The sequence below is a fragment of the Pseudorca crassidens genome, chromosome 13, assembly GCF_039906515.1.
Source record: "Pseudorca crassidens isolate mPseCra1 chromosome 13, mPseCra1.hap1, whole genome shotgun sequence".
NCBI classification, from domain to species: Eukaryota; Metazoa; Chordata; class Mammalia; order Artiodactyla; family Delphinidae; genus Pseudorca; species Pseudorca crassidens.
Genome location: NC_090308.1, coordinates 66487174 through 66502578, shown reverse-complemented (window position 1 = coordinate 66502578; position 15405 = coordinate 66487174). Strand labels below are relative to the sequence as shown.

The 15405-nt window shown below is 45.6% G+C and overlaps 1 protein-coding gene across 5 annotated transcripts in view; it reads left to right on the top strand.

Moving 5' to 3' along the window:
• The window catches only part of ANKRD6 (ankyrin repeat domain 6), a 196250-nt gene that overhangs the window by 109233 nt on the left and 71612 nt on the right, over window positions 1-15405 (top strand). For 4 of the 5 annotated variants that reach the window (XM_067702575.1, XM_067702569.1, XM_067702570.1 and 1 more), the window contains one exon: window positions 5607-5870. In XM_067702575.1, coding sequence (XP_067558676.1) covers window positions 5751-5870 — 120 coding nt within the window. In that variant the 5' untranslated portion in view covers window positions 5607-5750. Of the gene's footprint in view, window positions 1-1378; window positions 1551-5606; window positions 5871-15405 lie in introns of those variants that run through there. The other variant, XM_067702571.1, reaches the window with a different exon arrangement.

Genomic DNA, 15405 nt, shown 5'->3' with positions numbered 1-15405 from the left:
CCTTTGCCATGGTGGGCTTGCCAAGAGGTGCCTCTCCGCCCCTGTCTTTTGCAGATAGCACTTGTGAACCCCAGACTCTGCGAGCAGCCAGTGTTGTTCTAGCCTCATGGATAGCATTGTGTTGAGGGGCCCCATCTGGGGAGTCCGTTTTCTCAGAAGAAGGAAATGTCAGAAGCTCTGAGAAAATTAAGCACTCCTTGCTTTATACTTCTGTCGCATTTGGTGTGCAGTTCTCATCTGGCATCTGGCCTTTTGGGCCCCGATCAAGGCTGATCAGGGCCAGATGATGAGTTTTTTCAAGGTAGGGAGCGGGTCACGTTCATCTATATTCTAACCTCACTGGTCCTCCAGTGGTGGTTGCAGTATCCCGGCAGTGATCACTTCTGGATAAACTAGTATGAGGGTTGTGCATTAAAAATAGGATTATCATTCTACTGGCATTTTGTCTCCCCAGGGGAGTTCATTCTCTCTGCAGCACACCAGCCCCGGTCCCTGGCTATTCTCCTGCCCTTGGTGTAAGGCGAACACTGGCCAAAGCAGAATCCCAGCCCCTTGCCCATAGGAGCTGCTACCCTTAGGGTAATGGAAGCAAGGCTTCGGGCCGGGATGGTGCTTGGAGGGTTCATGTTGACAGTGTTCTTCTCCCCTCTCCAGGACCAACAGTTCTTGCTTTAGAAATGAGGGGGAAAATAGTAATATCGGTTCAAGTCAAAACCAAAACCCTCTTCCTTTCTATGATTACTCATAGAAATAGTTGGGAAGTTGGTTTTCTGTTGCTTCAACAAGTGGTCTGGAGGACACACCTGCAATGTGGAGGGCCATTGACAGCACTTGAAAAAGCTCCCTGTTTCCTCCCTTCCCCCTTTCCTGCAGAGACTCTGTTCAGAGGAGGATTTTTGCGACAAACTATGGGTTCACAAACACGGGGAATGGCTCCTCAACCAGGCCCTAGTCTCCTTGCTGCTGCAGTGACTGTGCTGGAACTCTCTGCGCAAGGGGGGCAGGGAGTGTCTGGGTCTCCGCTGTTTCCACAAAATGGGCATTTCCATAACTGTTGTCACAAAGGCAGTTCATTACGGATTTTGACCCTTCCTGCATCCTCCGTCCCTTACAACACGTGCATTCATCTCCCCGTATTACTGCTGAAAGAATACAAACTTCGTTTCTCTGTCGTCCGAGCATCATTCAGAAGCACCCCGCCCATCTGTGAATCATTCCCCGACTCTGATCAGAGCAGTGTTACAGGTCCTCTGCTGGCAGGAGGCAGCAGCCCAACAAAGTCTGAAGACCCAGGACTTCTGTGCCAGGCAGACTAGGAAGCCACCAAACATTGCGAGCTGAATGGATGTCTTACTAAGCTTTTAGATGTGATCTGGCCAGTACTGGCAGAGGAAGCTCAAGGGGAGAAGGCAGCAAGCACTGTAACGTAAATCACCGCAGACCCTTGGGCGTTACAGCCCTAGGAAGCTAATGATCTCTCCAGGAAAGAACTGACCGTGGTTTTCCAGCAACAGAACACGATGTAGAACGGGGAGGACAGACCCCCGGATGTGAGTACAATCTCTCAACACAGGGTTTGGACCAGTAGGAGCAAAGCGAGTTATCGTAACTGATGGTGCTTCCTAACCACTGGTTCCCGGGTGCCTGTGGACCGTCTCTGGGTGGGCTGTGCGTAATGCCTGGCTGGGACTTTTGTTTGCAGGTTTCTTCTAGAGTATTTTGCCTGTTAGAAGACTGAATGCAGTGGCTTTGGGATACCGGTACCGGGAGACTTTTTTGTAAATCTTCAAGGAAACCTCACAGACCTTTCACTATAAAAAGAAAACCTATCGCATCACAGACCAAGCAGCTGTTTGGCCCTCTGGCATTTGTGATGAGAGACAAAAACACTGGCGAACTGGAGAGCAGTGAAAATGGGGCAGTGGACTGGGAGGAAGGAGGGGAATCTTTCTTAGGAAGCTAAATCCCTTTCTGGATTCAGGATGCTCATTGCGTATTTATGATCATGCGTTTATTTCATTTCTGCTTAAAGAACTCGCAGCTTGTTTGCGTTTTAAGGTTTTTCTTCTGTGAAAAATGCTGTGCAAGTGACAAAGAGGGATGTGATTGGTAGACTTGGGGCAGAAATTCCTCACCTCCTGCAATGGGAAGTGTCTTGAATGACAGGTGATCTATTTGGAAGCGGAAGCTCAGATTGAATGAGGGAACGGAGCTGCTTGCAGCCTGGGTACCCAACAGGTTGGCAGTGAAGTTTAACTCCTTGATTTCAGACTGGTCCTCTCCCCTCCCCACTCACTGCTGGGGGTCCAACAGCCTCTTTATTCTTCTCCCCAGCCCACTTCCCTCCGCCTGGTTTGATTTGTCAGTTCAGAGGTATCAGATGAGAAGCCAAGTATCCCCTCACTGCAAAAGGATGGGGATCATTGTTCTAGGTGGGAGGTAAGGATACAAAGATTTAGGGCAGTGATCATGAGAGAGGTGGAGAGGAACGTGAGCTGGGCCCTGCACCCCAACCCGAGGTGGAAGTCAGAAAGGAGGCAGAGGGACTTCCCTGGAGGTCCAGTGGTTAAGACTCCGTGCTTCCATTGCAGGCGGCATGGGTTTGATCTCAGTTTGGGTCTGATCCTGGGTTGGGGAACTAAGATCCCATATGCTGCACGGCAGGGCCAAAAAAAAGAAAAAGAAAGAAAGAAAGGAGGCAGAAAAGAAGACTCAGCCACTTTGATCCCTCCCTCCGCCCCCCTCTGCCGTGTGTAAATGAAAATGAAGGCGAATACTGGAGGTCCTACTAGTGAGGCTACGGCGTTTAAACTGAGCATGAACTTGAGATACCCAAGCACACAGCGATGGTGCTAGCAGCAGACTAGGAACTGGAAACCTGGGATTCTGTTCCTGATTTTGCAGGCAGTTTTCTGGGCATCTCTGGCGGTGGTGAGGTATCCAGAACCTCCTGCAGGCCGCTCTCTGCCTCCGGCGGGCTGTGCACTGGCTGTGGTGGAGGGTGTGGGATGGCTTGGGGGTGGGGAGCATTTTATTCTTAAGTAGCTGCCATTGAAATTTTAAAAAAAGAAAAACCAAAACGCTGACATTTCTGCTTGGCCAACATTTTCTCACAAATGTAGTGTTTCTGTCTCTTTAAAAAAAAACACAAAAGGAATAGTAAAATGCGCTGGGCTTGTAAAGGGCTGCTTACCAAGGGTAATCATGGGCTGTCTCAGTAGCTGGCAACCATGGCAATCAGTGCACCTTGGCTTTTGTCTCAGTGTCCCCGAGGCTGAATTTATGGCATGGGACGGAAGGGAGGGAGGGGAGCAACTGTCAGTGTAGACAGGCCGGTTAACCCATGCTTCCATTGCTGGGGAGGCCGGACAGCTTGCTGATGGGCTGCCCTGGGGTTGCAGCAAGAAGATCTCTGTTCCCCAGGAGTTAAGCTGTGGAGTGAAATCGTGAAATTTTAGCCATGATGATAATGTTTGTATGAACCGGGCCATTGTACTTGAGACACTCAAATGCCCGTTGCAGGAAAGGTTTGGGAAATAAATAACAAATGAGTGAGTGCAGAAGACTGTGGCTGAGGGAGGGAGAGCATTTAGGAAGCCGGGGCTCATTGTCTGCGTTCTCCTGCCATTCGGGCCTGGAGTGCTTTCGCAGGATTGGGGCAGACAGATCAGAAGCTCAGGGTAATTGGTTTGGACGTGCCGCAGGTTACCTGAATAAAGACAGACGGTGTATCCTGTGTTTACGAAAACAAACCACTCCCCAACAGTAGAACATTCTGGGAAACATAAAGCCCAAGCTACAGTCTTTCAGTGCGACCCTGGGAATTTCCAAAGGCTTTTCCAGCTCCATTTCTCTCTGTTTTGAGTCTCAACTTTATTCTTTCATTGGCGCATTCATTCAGCAAAGATTTGGGGTGCATCCCAGCGATCTCTGACCGTGGCTGCGGGAGGGGTCCCCTGCTTGTACCTTCTCCAGGTTTGTTGCGCTTCTGATGAGTCTGGTGATCAGAGCAGGGTGGGTTTGTGAGGGTTCCTCGTGTCTCTTTCCTTGTTATCTCTTTTTTTTTTTTTTTGGCCGCGGTGCGTGGCTTGTGGGATCTTAGTTCCCCGACCAGGGATTGAACCTGTACCCTCGACAGTGCAAGTGCGGAGTCCTAACCACTGGACCGCCAGGGAAGTCCCTTTCCTTGCTCTTTTTTATCCACAATTTGGGCAACAGATGGACGACAGTGAGAAAATTTGATCATTTGCAAGCTGAGCAGGGAGAAGAATGACCTTTCAGAAGTTATACTACTCACATTTGGCCAATACTTTCACGTAATAAAATACCATCTTTAGTCCCTACCACAGTCCTGTTGTTCCGTCTGTTTTATACATGAACGTTTAACCCCAGCTGCCTGGAGCTGCTGGTGACACGAGCCACCTGGATGTCACGGTGATGCAGAGTCAGAGCAGGTACCGACCAGCCCTTTCTCAGTCACATCACAGCCAGTGAAAGGAGCATGGGGTTTGCCTGGAAACCGCTGTAAAGGACGTCTGTATCTTCTGGTCCTTCATAACTAAAATGGGTGGTAGGTCCTGGGATTCCTTGTGGTACAGCATTTTCTCTCCATCTGCAATATTGGTATTTTTAGCAAGTACATTTTAAAACAAAAAGAGGCCTACATTGCCTTGCCCTCCTAATAGGAATAGGTCATATTCTTAAGCTTTCCTTCTTTGGCCCCCAAAACCCTTCACCTTTGGCATAATCCCAGTGGCTTTGGTTTGCTCTAATGGTGGTCCAGCGCTACTGGGAAGAGTCAGTCTTTAAAATTCTATCCATTTGGCCATTTGGTGGAGAGAGGGCTTGAGTTTACTGCTAGTTACTGCCCCCAGACCACGGCTCCGAGACGGGGCTTAGCATCCTGTCGCCGGTTTGAATTGCCCACTTACTTCCCTCTTGTTAAGCCCCTCCCTAGAGTAACTGTTTGTAGCATCAGTTTTGTTCCCAAGATGGGTTGTTCCAGCAGTTATTGGCTAGGAGATGGTCCGGGCCTGCTCCCAGCTCTCCACCTGTTGCAGATTTCTGGAACCTGCACCATTTACAATGGGAAAAGGATGAAGGAAGAGAAAGGCTGGAAATGCTGGGAGAAAGCCCCATGGGTGTGGCCCCCTCCTCAGGGTCTCTGTGGGGTGTGGTCCACAGGCACCTAACCGGCCAGGGGAATAGGCATGTTAGCCGTGGCGGGCCCACAAAATGCGGTCCAGAGGGCCCTGTGTGTTCCCACACAGTGTAGTTTCCTGCCAAGGGTGGGCCTGGAAACCAGGCTACATTCAGGGGATTGTGTCAGGCCGCTGCTACCTGGGTGGGAGACGCAGAGCAGACCTCGCCGTGGTCTGGAGTCTGCGGGGGTGGGGATGGGAGCGGGGTGTTTCCGTATACTCTCCACCTTCCACGTGCAAGTTCAGGGTTTGCTCTGCAGAGGGTGCTTGCCGCCTGTCCTGTCTCCCCCAGCTCCCCTCCCCTGCACTGAGCGATCAGCAGATACCCTAAAACCAGGGAGGAGCGGTGTGGCCTGTCCTGGGTGCTGAGTGGTGCTGATGATAGCTTTGTTCTGTAACCCCTAGGTCCCAAAGATGGCATAGTGATGAAGGCCCCTTCCAATGACCGGAACGTCTTTACCCGAGGGTGCCTGCCTGGGCCCGTGGCATCGCGTTGAGCCAAAGGAACTTGTCTACCACGTCCCGGAAAACGTCTTTCTCTCCTAATTCATGAGCCAGCAGGATGCGGTCGCCGCGCTTTCAGAACGCCTGCTCATAGCTGCATACAAAGGCCAGGCGGAGAATGTGGTTCAGCTCATCAACAAGGGTGCCAAGGTAGCGGTTACCAAGGTAACAAGAGAATAAACACTTTAGCCATTCCCTGGGGAAAAGCCTGCCTCTTAAGCATTGTCCATAAAACTGTTGTGTTTCGTTCAGTTTTCAAAGAACTGGTTGGTTTTGTTTTTTGTTTCCAGTGCTGGAGGTTTGGGGAGAAAGAAGAAGGATTAGAAATGCTTTCGTTGCTATGTTTCAAATGGAGTCACTCGTAATTAGCATTTGACCCTCTTTAAAATCGCAGTGTGGATTTTTCTCACCTACTTCTTTAGCCAGATGGACAAGAGATCTCTCTGGAGAAATTGGGGCACAAGAACTTACTGGGTAGAGTGTGTGAGAATCACGTTAGGCTCCCTTGGGAGGCCTGTGGACGACGGGGCAGCCCAGACGCCATGCAGAACCTCACTGCTCCCATCTGGACAGTGATGGGCTTGGACCAGATGCCTCCCAATGACCTCTTTAGGCAGATTTCACGTGGGTCAGTGAGAATGTGTGGCAGGCTTTGGAGAGCATTGCTGACCCCTCACCAACAGATGACACCATGGTAGACGAGAGAATGCACAGGCCCAAGGGCAGTTTTATAGCAAAACTGAGGTAAGGCAGGCTCTACCCAGTTAGGTGACAAGTGCAAATACATAGACGAAGTAATGCTGACGGCAAACGGTATTACTCTAAGCACTTCATAGGCCTCTAGAAGAGGTTCTTTTTTCATCCTCACTTTAGAGATGAGGAAACTGAGGCACAGAAAGATTGAAGTAATTTACTCAAGGGGCCCCCAGCTGCTGAGTGGCAAAACTGCAACTTGGACCCAGTTATGACTCCAGAGCCCCCCACTCCAGGCCACCCCAGAGAGAGCCATGGAGAGAGGCGAAGTTTCATTTTCAAATAGTAACGTCTGTTGACCTCTGACCTCCTACGGCAAAGATTGGCCAGCTCACATTTTTGGTTAGTCACGTGCAGTCTGTGTATTTCCTGCTTCTGATGTGTGCTTTTTCCAGCACCACCAAGCAGTTAACTCAATTCTGGCAGTATCTGTCTGGAGATAGCATCAGCTCTCACAGGCTAAGGGCTCAGTCCCATAAGACTGCTTCAGACACCAGTCACAAGTCCAGGTTGTCACCTGTGCTTCTGACTGACTGGCTATAAATCAGAGGTTCCCACAACTCACTCCTTGGGTTGAATTAATTGGCTAAAGCAGTTCACAGAACTCAGGAAAACATTTTACTTACCAGATTACCAGTTTATTATAAAAGGATATAACTTAGGAACAGGCAGATGGAAGAGATGCAGAGGGCAAGGTATGGGGAAAGGAGGCTGAGCTTCCATGCCTCTGAGCGCACCACCCTCCCAGCACCTCTGTGTGTTCACCAACCCGGAAGTTCCCTGAACTCTGTCCTCTGGGTTTTTACGGAGGCTTCATTACATAGACATTATTTACTAAATCATTGGCCATTGGTGATTGATTCAACCTCCAGCCTCTCTCGCCTCCCTGGAGGTCAGGGAAGTGTGACTGAAAGTTCCAACCTGTAATCACTGTTGGTTCCCTTGGCAACCAGCCCTCCATCCTTAGGGCTTTCCATAAGTTATCTTATTAATATAACCTCAGGTATGGTTGAAAGGAGGTTATTAGGAATAACACACTCCTTTCACCTTTATGGCTCTGGAGCTATTTCAGGAACTGATAGCAGAAGACCAACTATTATAACAAAAGATGCTCCCGTTGCTCTTATCACTCAGGAAATTCCAAGGAGCTGTGAGGAGCTGTGAGCCAGGAACGGAGATTAAGAGCAAATCTGTATTTCTTTTTTCTTTTAATTAATTTATTTTTTATTTATTTTATTTTTGGCCACGTTGGGTCTTCATTGCAGCCCGTGGGCTTTCTCTAGTTGCGGCGAGCAGGGGCTACTCTTCATTGTGGTGCACGGGCTTCCCATTGCAGTGCCTTCTCCTGTTGCAGAGCACGGACTCTAGGCGCACGGGCTTCAGGAGTTGTGGCACGTGGGCTCTAGAGCACAGGCTCAGTAGTTGTGGCTCACAGGCTTAGTTGCTCCACGGCATGCGGGATCTTCCTGGACCAGGGCTCGAACCTGTGTCTCCTGTATTGGCAGGTGGATTCTTAACCACTGCGCTACCAGGGAAGCACTGTATTTCTTATTGTAAGTCACAGTATCACAATGCTGGTCTCTAGAGAGACTGAAAGTCTTTGGGTACTCAAAGTTCACTCATTAGCCTAACAGCACTCTGACCTAGGTGGTGACTAGGTTGTATGGAATCCAGGGTGAAGGGAACCTTGACTCAGGCCTCAGCATGATCTAACCACAGCTCTTCAGGACCCAGGCAGTCACACATGGGAGAAAGTACAGGAACTCTGTAGTTAGGGCACATGTGTACACATTTTCACTTTGCTGTGTTTGCTAATTGTGCAAGTTGCTTAACTTCTTTGAGCCTCAGTTGCCTTATCTGTAAAATGGGGATAATAATACCAACCTTTCAGAATTGTTATAATAATAACTTATTAAAGCACTTAGCTCATAGTCTGCAAGTTCTCTTTTTTAAACAGTATCATTTGCTTTTTAAAAAACAGCTTTATTGAGGTATAACTTACATGCCAAAAAGCTTACCCATTTTAAGTGTGAAATTTGATAATTTTTTTAAAAGTATTTATTTATTTGGCTCCGCCAGGTCTTAGTTGCAGCGTGCGGGATCTAGTTCCTCGACCAGGGATCGAACCCAGGCCCCCTTCATTGGGAGCGTGGAGTCTTAACCACTGAAACACCAGGGAAGTCCCTGAAATATGATAATTTTTAATGTATTTACAGAGTTGTGCAACCAACACCATGTTCTAGTTTTAGTACATTTCTAATTTTAGAATCCCAGTAAGAAACTCCATACTTCTTAGCTCTCATTCCCCATTCCCATCCCCAGCTCCTGGCAACCATTGATCTACTTTCTGTTTCTACAAATTTCCCTTTTATGGACATTTTATATAAACAGAATCATACATTATGTGGTCTTTTGTGTCTGGGTATTTTCATTTAGCCTACTGTTTTCAAGGTTCATCTGTGTTGTAGCATGCATTTTCTTTTATTGCAGAATATTATTCCACTATATACATATATCACATTTTGTTTATCCAGTCATCAACTGATGGACATTTTGGGTTGTTTCTGGTTTAGAACTATTACGAATAATGCTGCTGTGAACATATTTGTTCTCATTTCTCTTGGGTAGATACCTTGGAGTGGAATTGCTGGTTCACATGGTAAATCTATGTTTAACGTTTTAAGGAACTGCCAAGCTATATTACAGAGTATCTACCATTTTACATTCCCAACAGCAGTGTATGAAGCTTCCAGTCTCTGTGTCCTCACCAATGCTTGTTATTATTTTTTTTTACATCACTTGCTTTTTAATAATTATCAAAGTAAAGCATGCACATAGAAGCTTTAAAAGAATAAGTTCAAATACCGTTAAGAAGGCTTTTAACAAATACTCCAATCTGCTCCTCTGCAGAAAAAACTTTTAAATTTTTCAGATTTCTTTTTCCCCTGGCATTTATTTTAATATTTCTAATGAATATGCAAATACTACTAATTTGATTAATCAGTTCAATTTTTAATTTAAAAACAATTTAGGTATATTTTAATTTTTATGTTGCACATACCCATAAGTTAAAGCATCAGATATTTTTACTATGTTTGCCTTCCAGTTTTGATTCTCCGTAGGCAATTACTTTCAACTCTTTTGGTAGATTCTTTTTTTTGCGGTACGCGGGCCTCTCACTGTTGTGGCCTCTCCCGTTGCGGAGCACAGGCTCTGGACGCGCAGGCTCACGGGCCCAGCCGCTCCATGGCATGTGGGATCTTCCCAGACCGGGGCACGAACTGACGTCCCCTGCATTGGCAGGCGGACTCTCAACCACTGCGCCACCAGGGAAATCCAGTAGATTCTTTTAGTGCTTACATCCATAAAGATATCGTGATACTGCTAAATCTTGATTTTTTCCATTTTTGGCATTATCTGTTTAACGATGTGAAAAGCGATGATTTAAGATTTAGCTTTCTTTCCCTCTCCTGCCCTCTCACACATACTTTCATAACAATGACCTCAGCATTTCATTTTTACATATTTTAACCAGTTTATTCCAGTTATAGCTGAGCCCTGTGGTAGGTACTATCATAACATTAACTTTTTTGCAATAATTTGTTTACCCTGGTGTTTATAATTGTCTTATATTTATTTCTTTAGTTTTGTCTCTTACTGTCACTAATCGTCCCCATCTGTGTAATCTCTGGATGTGCAGAATGTTCGGTAGTCTCTCCACTGATTCTCCTGGAAGAGCTGTCCCCTGGAGCCCCTTCCCCTGCTTCAGTCTGCACTGGAGGCTCTCAGCCTCTGGCGGCTGTCTGAGGATCTGCCTTTACTCTTACCCTAGGGATTCCCCTTACCGCTTTTATATATGTTGACTTTGTATTTTCTGGGCCCCAGTGCCTTTCTCCTTCTTTGTTTTGTTGTGGTACACCCTCTAGTGCAGTGCTGTCTGAGAGAACTTTCTGTGATGGTGAAATGTTCAATATCTGTGCTGTCTAAACAGAGTAGCAACACATGGCTGTTGAGGACAGTTGAACAGAAGAGTTTGAACTGCGCGGGTCCACTTACACGTACATTTTTTTCAATAGTGAATACTATAGTACCATGTGGTCGGTGGTTTGTTGAATCTGCGGATTTGCAGCCGCAGATACTGAGGAACCATGGGTATGGAGGACCTGGGAATATGAATATCAGTTATACTCGGATTTTTGACAACGCGGAGGGTTGGCACCCTTAACCCTCATGTTGTTCAAGGGTTGGCTGTACTTGAAATGTGGCTAGGATGACTGAGGAACTGAATTTTAAATTTAATTAATTAAGTTTAAATGCCATGTGTGGCTGGACTACCACATTGTTTGGTTTTTTTTTAAGGCTCCACAAGTTGAAGTTACATTTAATTTGTTTAGTTATATTAAAACACATATATATTATGTGTTTATATTATTATATAAACACATATATATAAACACACACATATTATTATATATATGTATATATATTATGTGTATATATTATTATATAAACATAATACCAAGCTTAATTTTAGGTATTTAATATTCACTTGCATCATGTGGACTTTCAAATTTATTACATTTTTTAATTGGTTAATAATTTCGATTTACAAGCAGCTCATGCAGCTCAATATCAAAAAAACAAACAACCGAACCCCAAAATGAGCAGAAGACCTAAATAGACATTTCTCCAAAGAAGATATACAGACTGCCAACAAACACATGAAAGGATGCTCAACATCACTAATCATTAGAGAAATGCAAATCAGAACTACAATGAGGTATCACCTCACACCAGTCAGAATGGCCATCCTCAAAAAATCTACAAAGAATAAATGCTGGAGAGGGTGTGGAGAAAAGGGAACCCTCTTGCACTGTTGGTGGGAATGTAAATGGATACAGCCACTATGGAGAACAGTCTGGAGTTTCCTTAAAAAACTAAAAACAGAACTACCATACGACCCAGCAATCCCACTACTGGGCATATACCCTGAGAAAACCATAATTCAAAAAGAGTCATGTACCACAATGTTCATTGCAGCACTATTTACAATAGCCAGGTCATGGAAGCAACCTAAGTGTCCATCGACAGATGAATGGATAAAGAAGATGTGGCACATATATACAATGGAATATTAGCCATAAAAAGAAATGAAACAGTTATTTGTAGTGAGGTGGATGGACCTAGAGACTGTCATACAGAGTGAAGTAAGTCAGAAAGAGAAAAACAAATACCGTATGTTAACACATATATGTGGAATCTAAAAAAAAAAAAGTGGTTCTGAAGAACCTAGGGGCAGGACAGGAATAAAGACGCAGACGTAGAGAATGGACTTCAAGACACAGGGAGGGGGAAGGGTAAGATGGGACGAAGTGAGAGAATGGCATGGACATATATACACTACCAAATGTAATAATAGATAGCTTGTAGGAAGCAGCCACATAGCACAGGGAGATCAGCTCCATGCTTTGTGACCACCTAGAGGGGTGGGATAGGGAGGGTGGGAGGGAGATGCAAGAGGGAGGAGATATGGGGATATATGTATATGTATAGCTGATTCACTTTGTTATAAAGCAGAAACTAACACACCATTGTAAAGCAGTTATACTCCAGTAAAGATGTTAAAACATTTTTTTTCATAGATACCTTGGATTTTTTTTTTTTTTTTAGCGGTACGCGGGCCTCTCACCGCTGTGGGCTCTCCCGTTGCGGAGCACAGGCTCCGGACGCGCAGGCTCAGCGGCCATGGCTCACGGGTCCAGCCGCTCCACGGCATGTGGGATCTTCCCGGACCAGGGCACGAACCCGTGTCCCCTGCATCGGCAGGCAGACTCTCAACCACTGCGCCACCAGGGAAGCCCCCCTTGGATTTTTTATATAGTATACTGTCAAACCAAACATAATAAAATGTCTTCTTTATGAAAAAATCTTATAAAACTTATTTAGTTATCTTCATCAATAATCTACCATATGTCATTTATTGGCTACCATATTGAATAGCACAGCTCGAATGCCTTCCTGAGAATGAGCGCACAGGAGAGACTAATCAATTTTAGACACAATCTATTGCCCCTTTCTCTCCCACATTTCTCCCTATGTAGTTGTATCACAATTTTGGAGCAGATCCACAATTAGTGTGATTATATAAATACTCTTCACTGGTGAGCCAGTAATTGTACTATCATTACATTTCCATTGTTTGTATAACTTGCTGCTTTCCCTGAACTTGATCATTGCCTTGATTTTTAAATTTGTTTAGTTTTATTCAAACGTATAGTTAGATGTTTCCTCTACCTTTCAACTCTGTAAAACAGTTCTTAGGGGGAGTTCCCTGGTGGCCTAGTGGTTAGGAATCCAGGCTTTCACTGCCATGGTCCAGGTTCAATACCTGGTCAGGGAACTGAGATCCTGCAAGCCGTGTAGCGTCGCTGGGGAAAAACAAAACAAAACCCGTTCTTAGTGTAATTTCCATGGTTAAGCCTATCACATATTTACCAGTTTTATTCTTTTCCTGGAGATATCCCTTCTGGAGTCATCCATACTTCTGTTCCAGTTTGATCTGGGCTACTCTCTAGTTCTGATGCATGGAGTCATCCTGAGAATTCCTTTCACCTCTCCCCTGTGTTAGACCCCCTGTTTGCCAAAATCCATGTCACCCTCATTTTGGTGGTGCATATCCTCTGGCAGTTTCCTAAGAGAGGGCACATGGGAGACAAATGTTTTGAGAGTCTGCATATCTGAAAAGAGAATCTTTATTATACCCTCTCATTTAATTGACAATTTGGTATGAAACCTAGAACTTCGAAGGCAATTTTGTTTTATTGTTTTTGAGTGTTGCTGTTGGGAAGTCAGCTCATAGATTCTAACTTGCAGCTGCCTCCTGAAAGGGCTTTTGTATCCACTGTGCCCCCGAAGGCCTGCCCACTCAGAACCCAGCTCATGAGCCTCCACCACCAGGAAGTCCACCGAGAATGGTTCTGTGCAGGTGCCCTGCGTGGAACTCACTTCCTCTGCACTGGTGCAGCACTTGCTGTGCGTTGGCTCTGAGTCCCTCATAATTGCATACCACTCTGTGGGTGCTCAGAACTCCCCAGCAGACTATCACTCTGACCTGGGCCAGTTTCTCTTTTGTATTTCTCTGTGTTTGACACAGAAGGAAAGCTCTGGATTTGGAATCCAAAGACCTTGGTACAGGTGTCTGCTCTACTGCTTATTAACTGCTTGTTCATGTAGGCCAGAGTTTCTCAGCTTCTGCGCTATTGATGTTTTGGGCCAGATAATTCTTTGCTGTGGGAGGTTGTCCTATGCATTGTAGACTGCCTTGCAGCATCTCTGGCCTCTGTTCATTAGATGCATGGTACTCCCTTCTCCCTGGTTGTGACGATCAAAAATGTCTCCAGACTGTGCCAAATATCCCCTGGGAGGGGGGCAAAATTGCCCCTTGCTGAGAAGCACAGATGTAGGCAAATTTCTTCACTTTACGGGTCTCATTTTCCTCCCCAAACTGAGAGGATTTCCATAGGGCCTAAATGTGATAACACATGTGGCTGCAGTTACAAAATCTAAGTGGGCACAAAATACTGGGTCTGTTTTTTTAACCCCTCCAGTGCCTAGCACAGTGCTCACTCATTAGGCCCCATGTGTGTCCAGTGAGGCGAGTAACGTTGTTTAGTGTAAGTTGCTTACACTCAGTGCTTACTAGGTGTCAGCTACTCTTGTAAGAGTCTACAATGATTAAGTCCTCTAAACCTCACCACAACTCTGTTCTCATTATACAGATGAGGAAACTGAGGCAAGGAGAGGTGAGGTAACCTTCCCAAAGTTTCAGAAAGTTTCAGGACTGGGATTTGAACCCTGGCCATCTGGCTCCAGAGTTTTTGCTCTTAAACACCATGTTTTCCCTGTGTGTTTATGACTTTGGGTTGGGAACATCCTGTGGGCTGCTTGTTACTAGAGCATCTTCCTTGGCATCTTACACATAGGAGATATAATCTGCAAATGTTTTACTGACTAGTAACTCATGTGCCCAGGTACTTTAATAAAGCACTTTCCCAATAGTGTATTGTACATGTGTGTAACATTTTATACTTTGCAAGTTATTTTCGTATATGTGCTGCTCATCCCCAGAGCTCCATGAGCGTTTTCTTTTGGACTTGTGAGGAAATGGAGGCCCCAAAAGGGAAGTGACATACAAGCTAGGGCATGCCACAGGTGGCACCAGAACCGGGATCTCCTGGCTGCCATGCTGATGTCATCTCTGTTACACCAGGCGCCTCAGATAAGGGCAGCCTCTTCTGTCCTCATGGGGATTTTACCTGGTAGCTAATAGTGTGTGGGTATGATACCTTATCTACCAAGCACGAGTGGAGTTGCCATGCACAGGACAAGTCATCAGAGGCAGTGGGCTTGGGAACTGGGAGTTGGTGTAGAAACTACACTTAAACATTTTAAATTCTTTTTTTTTAAAATTTTATTGGAGTATAGTTGATTTACAATGTTGTAAATCAACTCCAGTATCTTTTTAAAGAACTTTTAGGAAGCTGGTCCTTGGGGTGTTTCACCACAGCTTTCGTTTTCTCTGAAAGTAACCAGACAGAGGTTATTTGATGCAGCTTTAGTTAAGAAAAATGCAGTTTCATTCATAAAATTAATGTTTATCAAACTTCTGTTTGATACCTACCACCACCCCTGAGTAATGACATAGGATTTAGATGATTAAGAAGTACAGACCGCAGGGCCTCAAGGCATAGAAAGTGAGCCCCCCAGAGTTCACTGCTGAGTGGATGGGCAGAAAACTCAGCAAGAGGCAACATGGGGGGGTAAAACATGGAGGAAGGGAAGGAAGGGAGGAAGGCAAGGAAAAAAAAGAACTAAAGACCGTATGCAAACTTACGCAATGTCATGTGTATCTAATTTATGTAATTTATGTAAAATGTTACATTTGCAT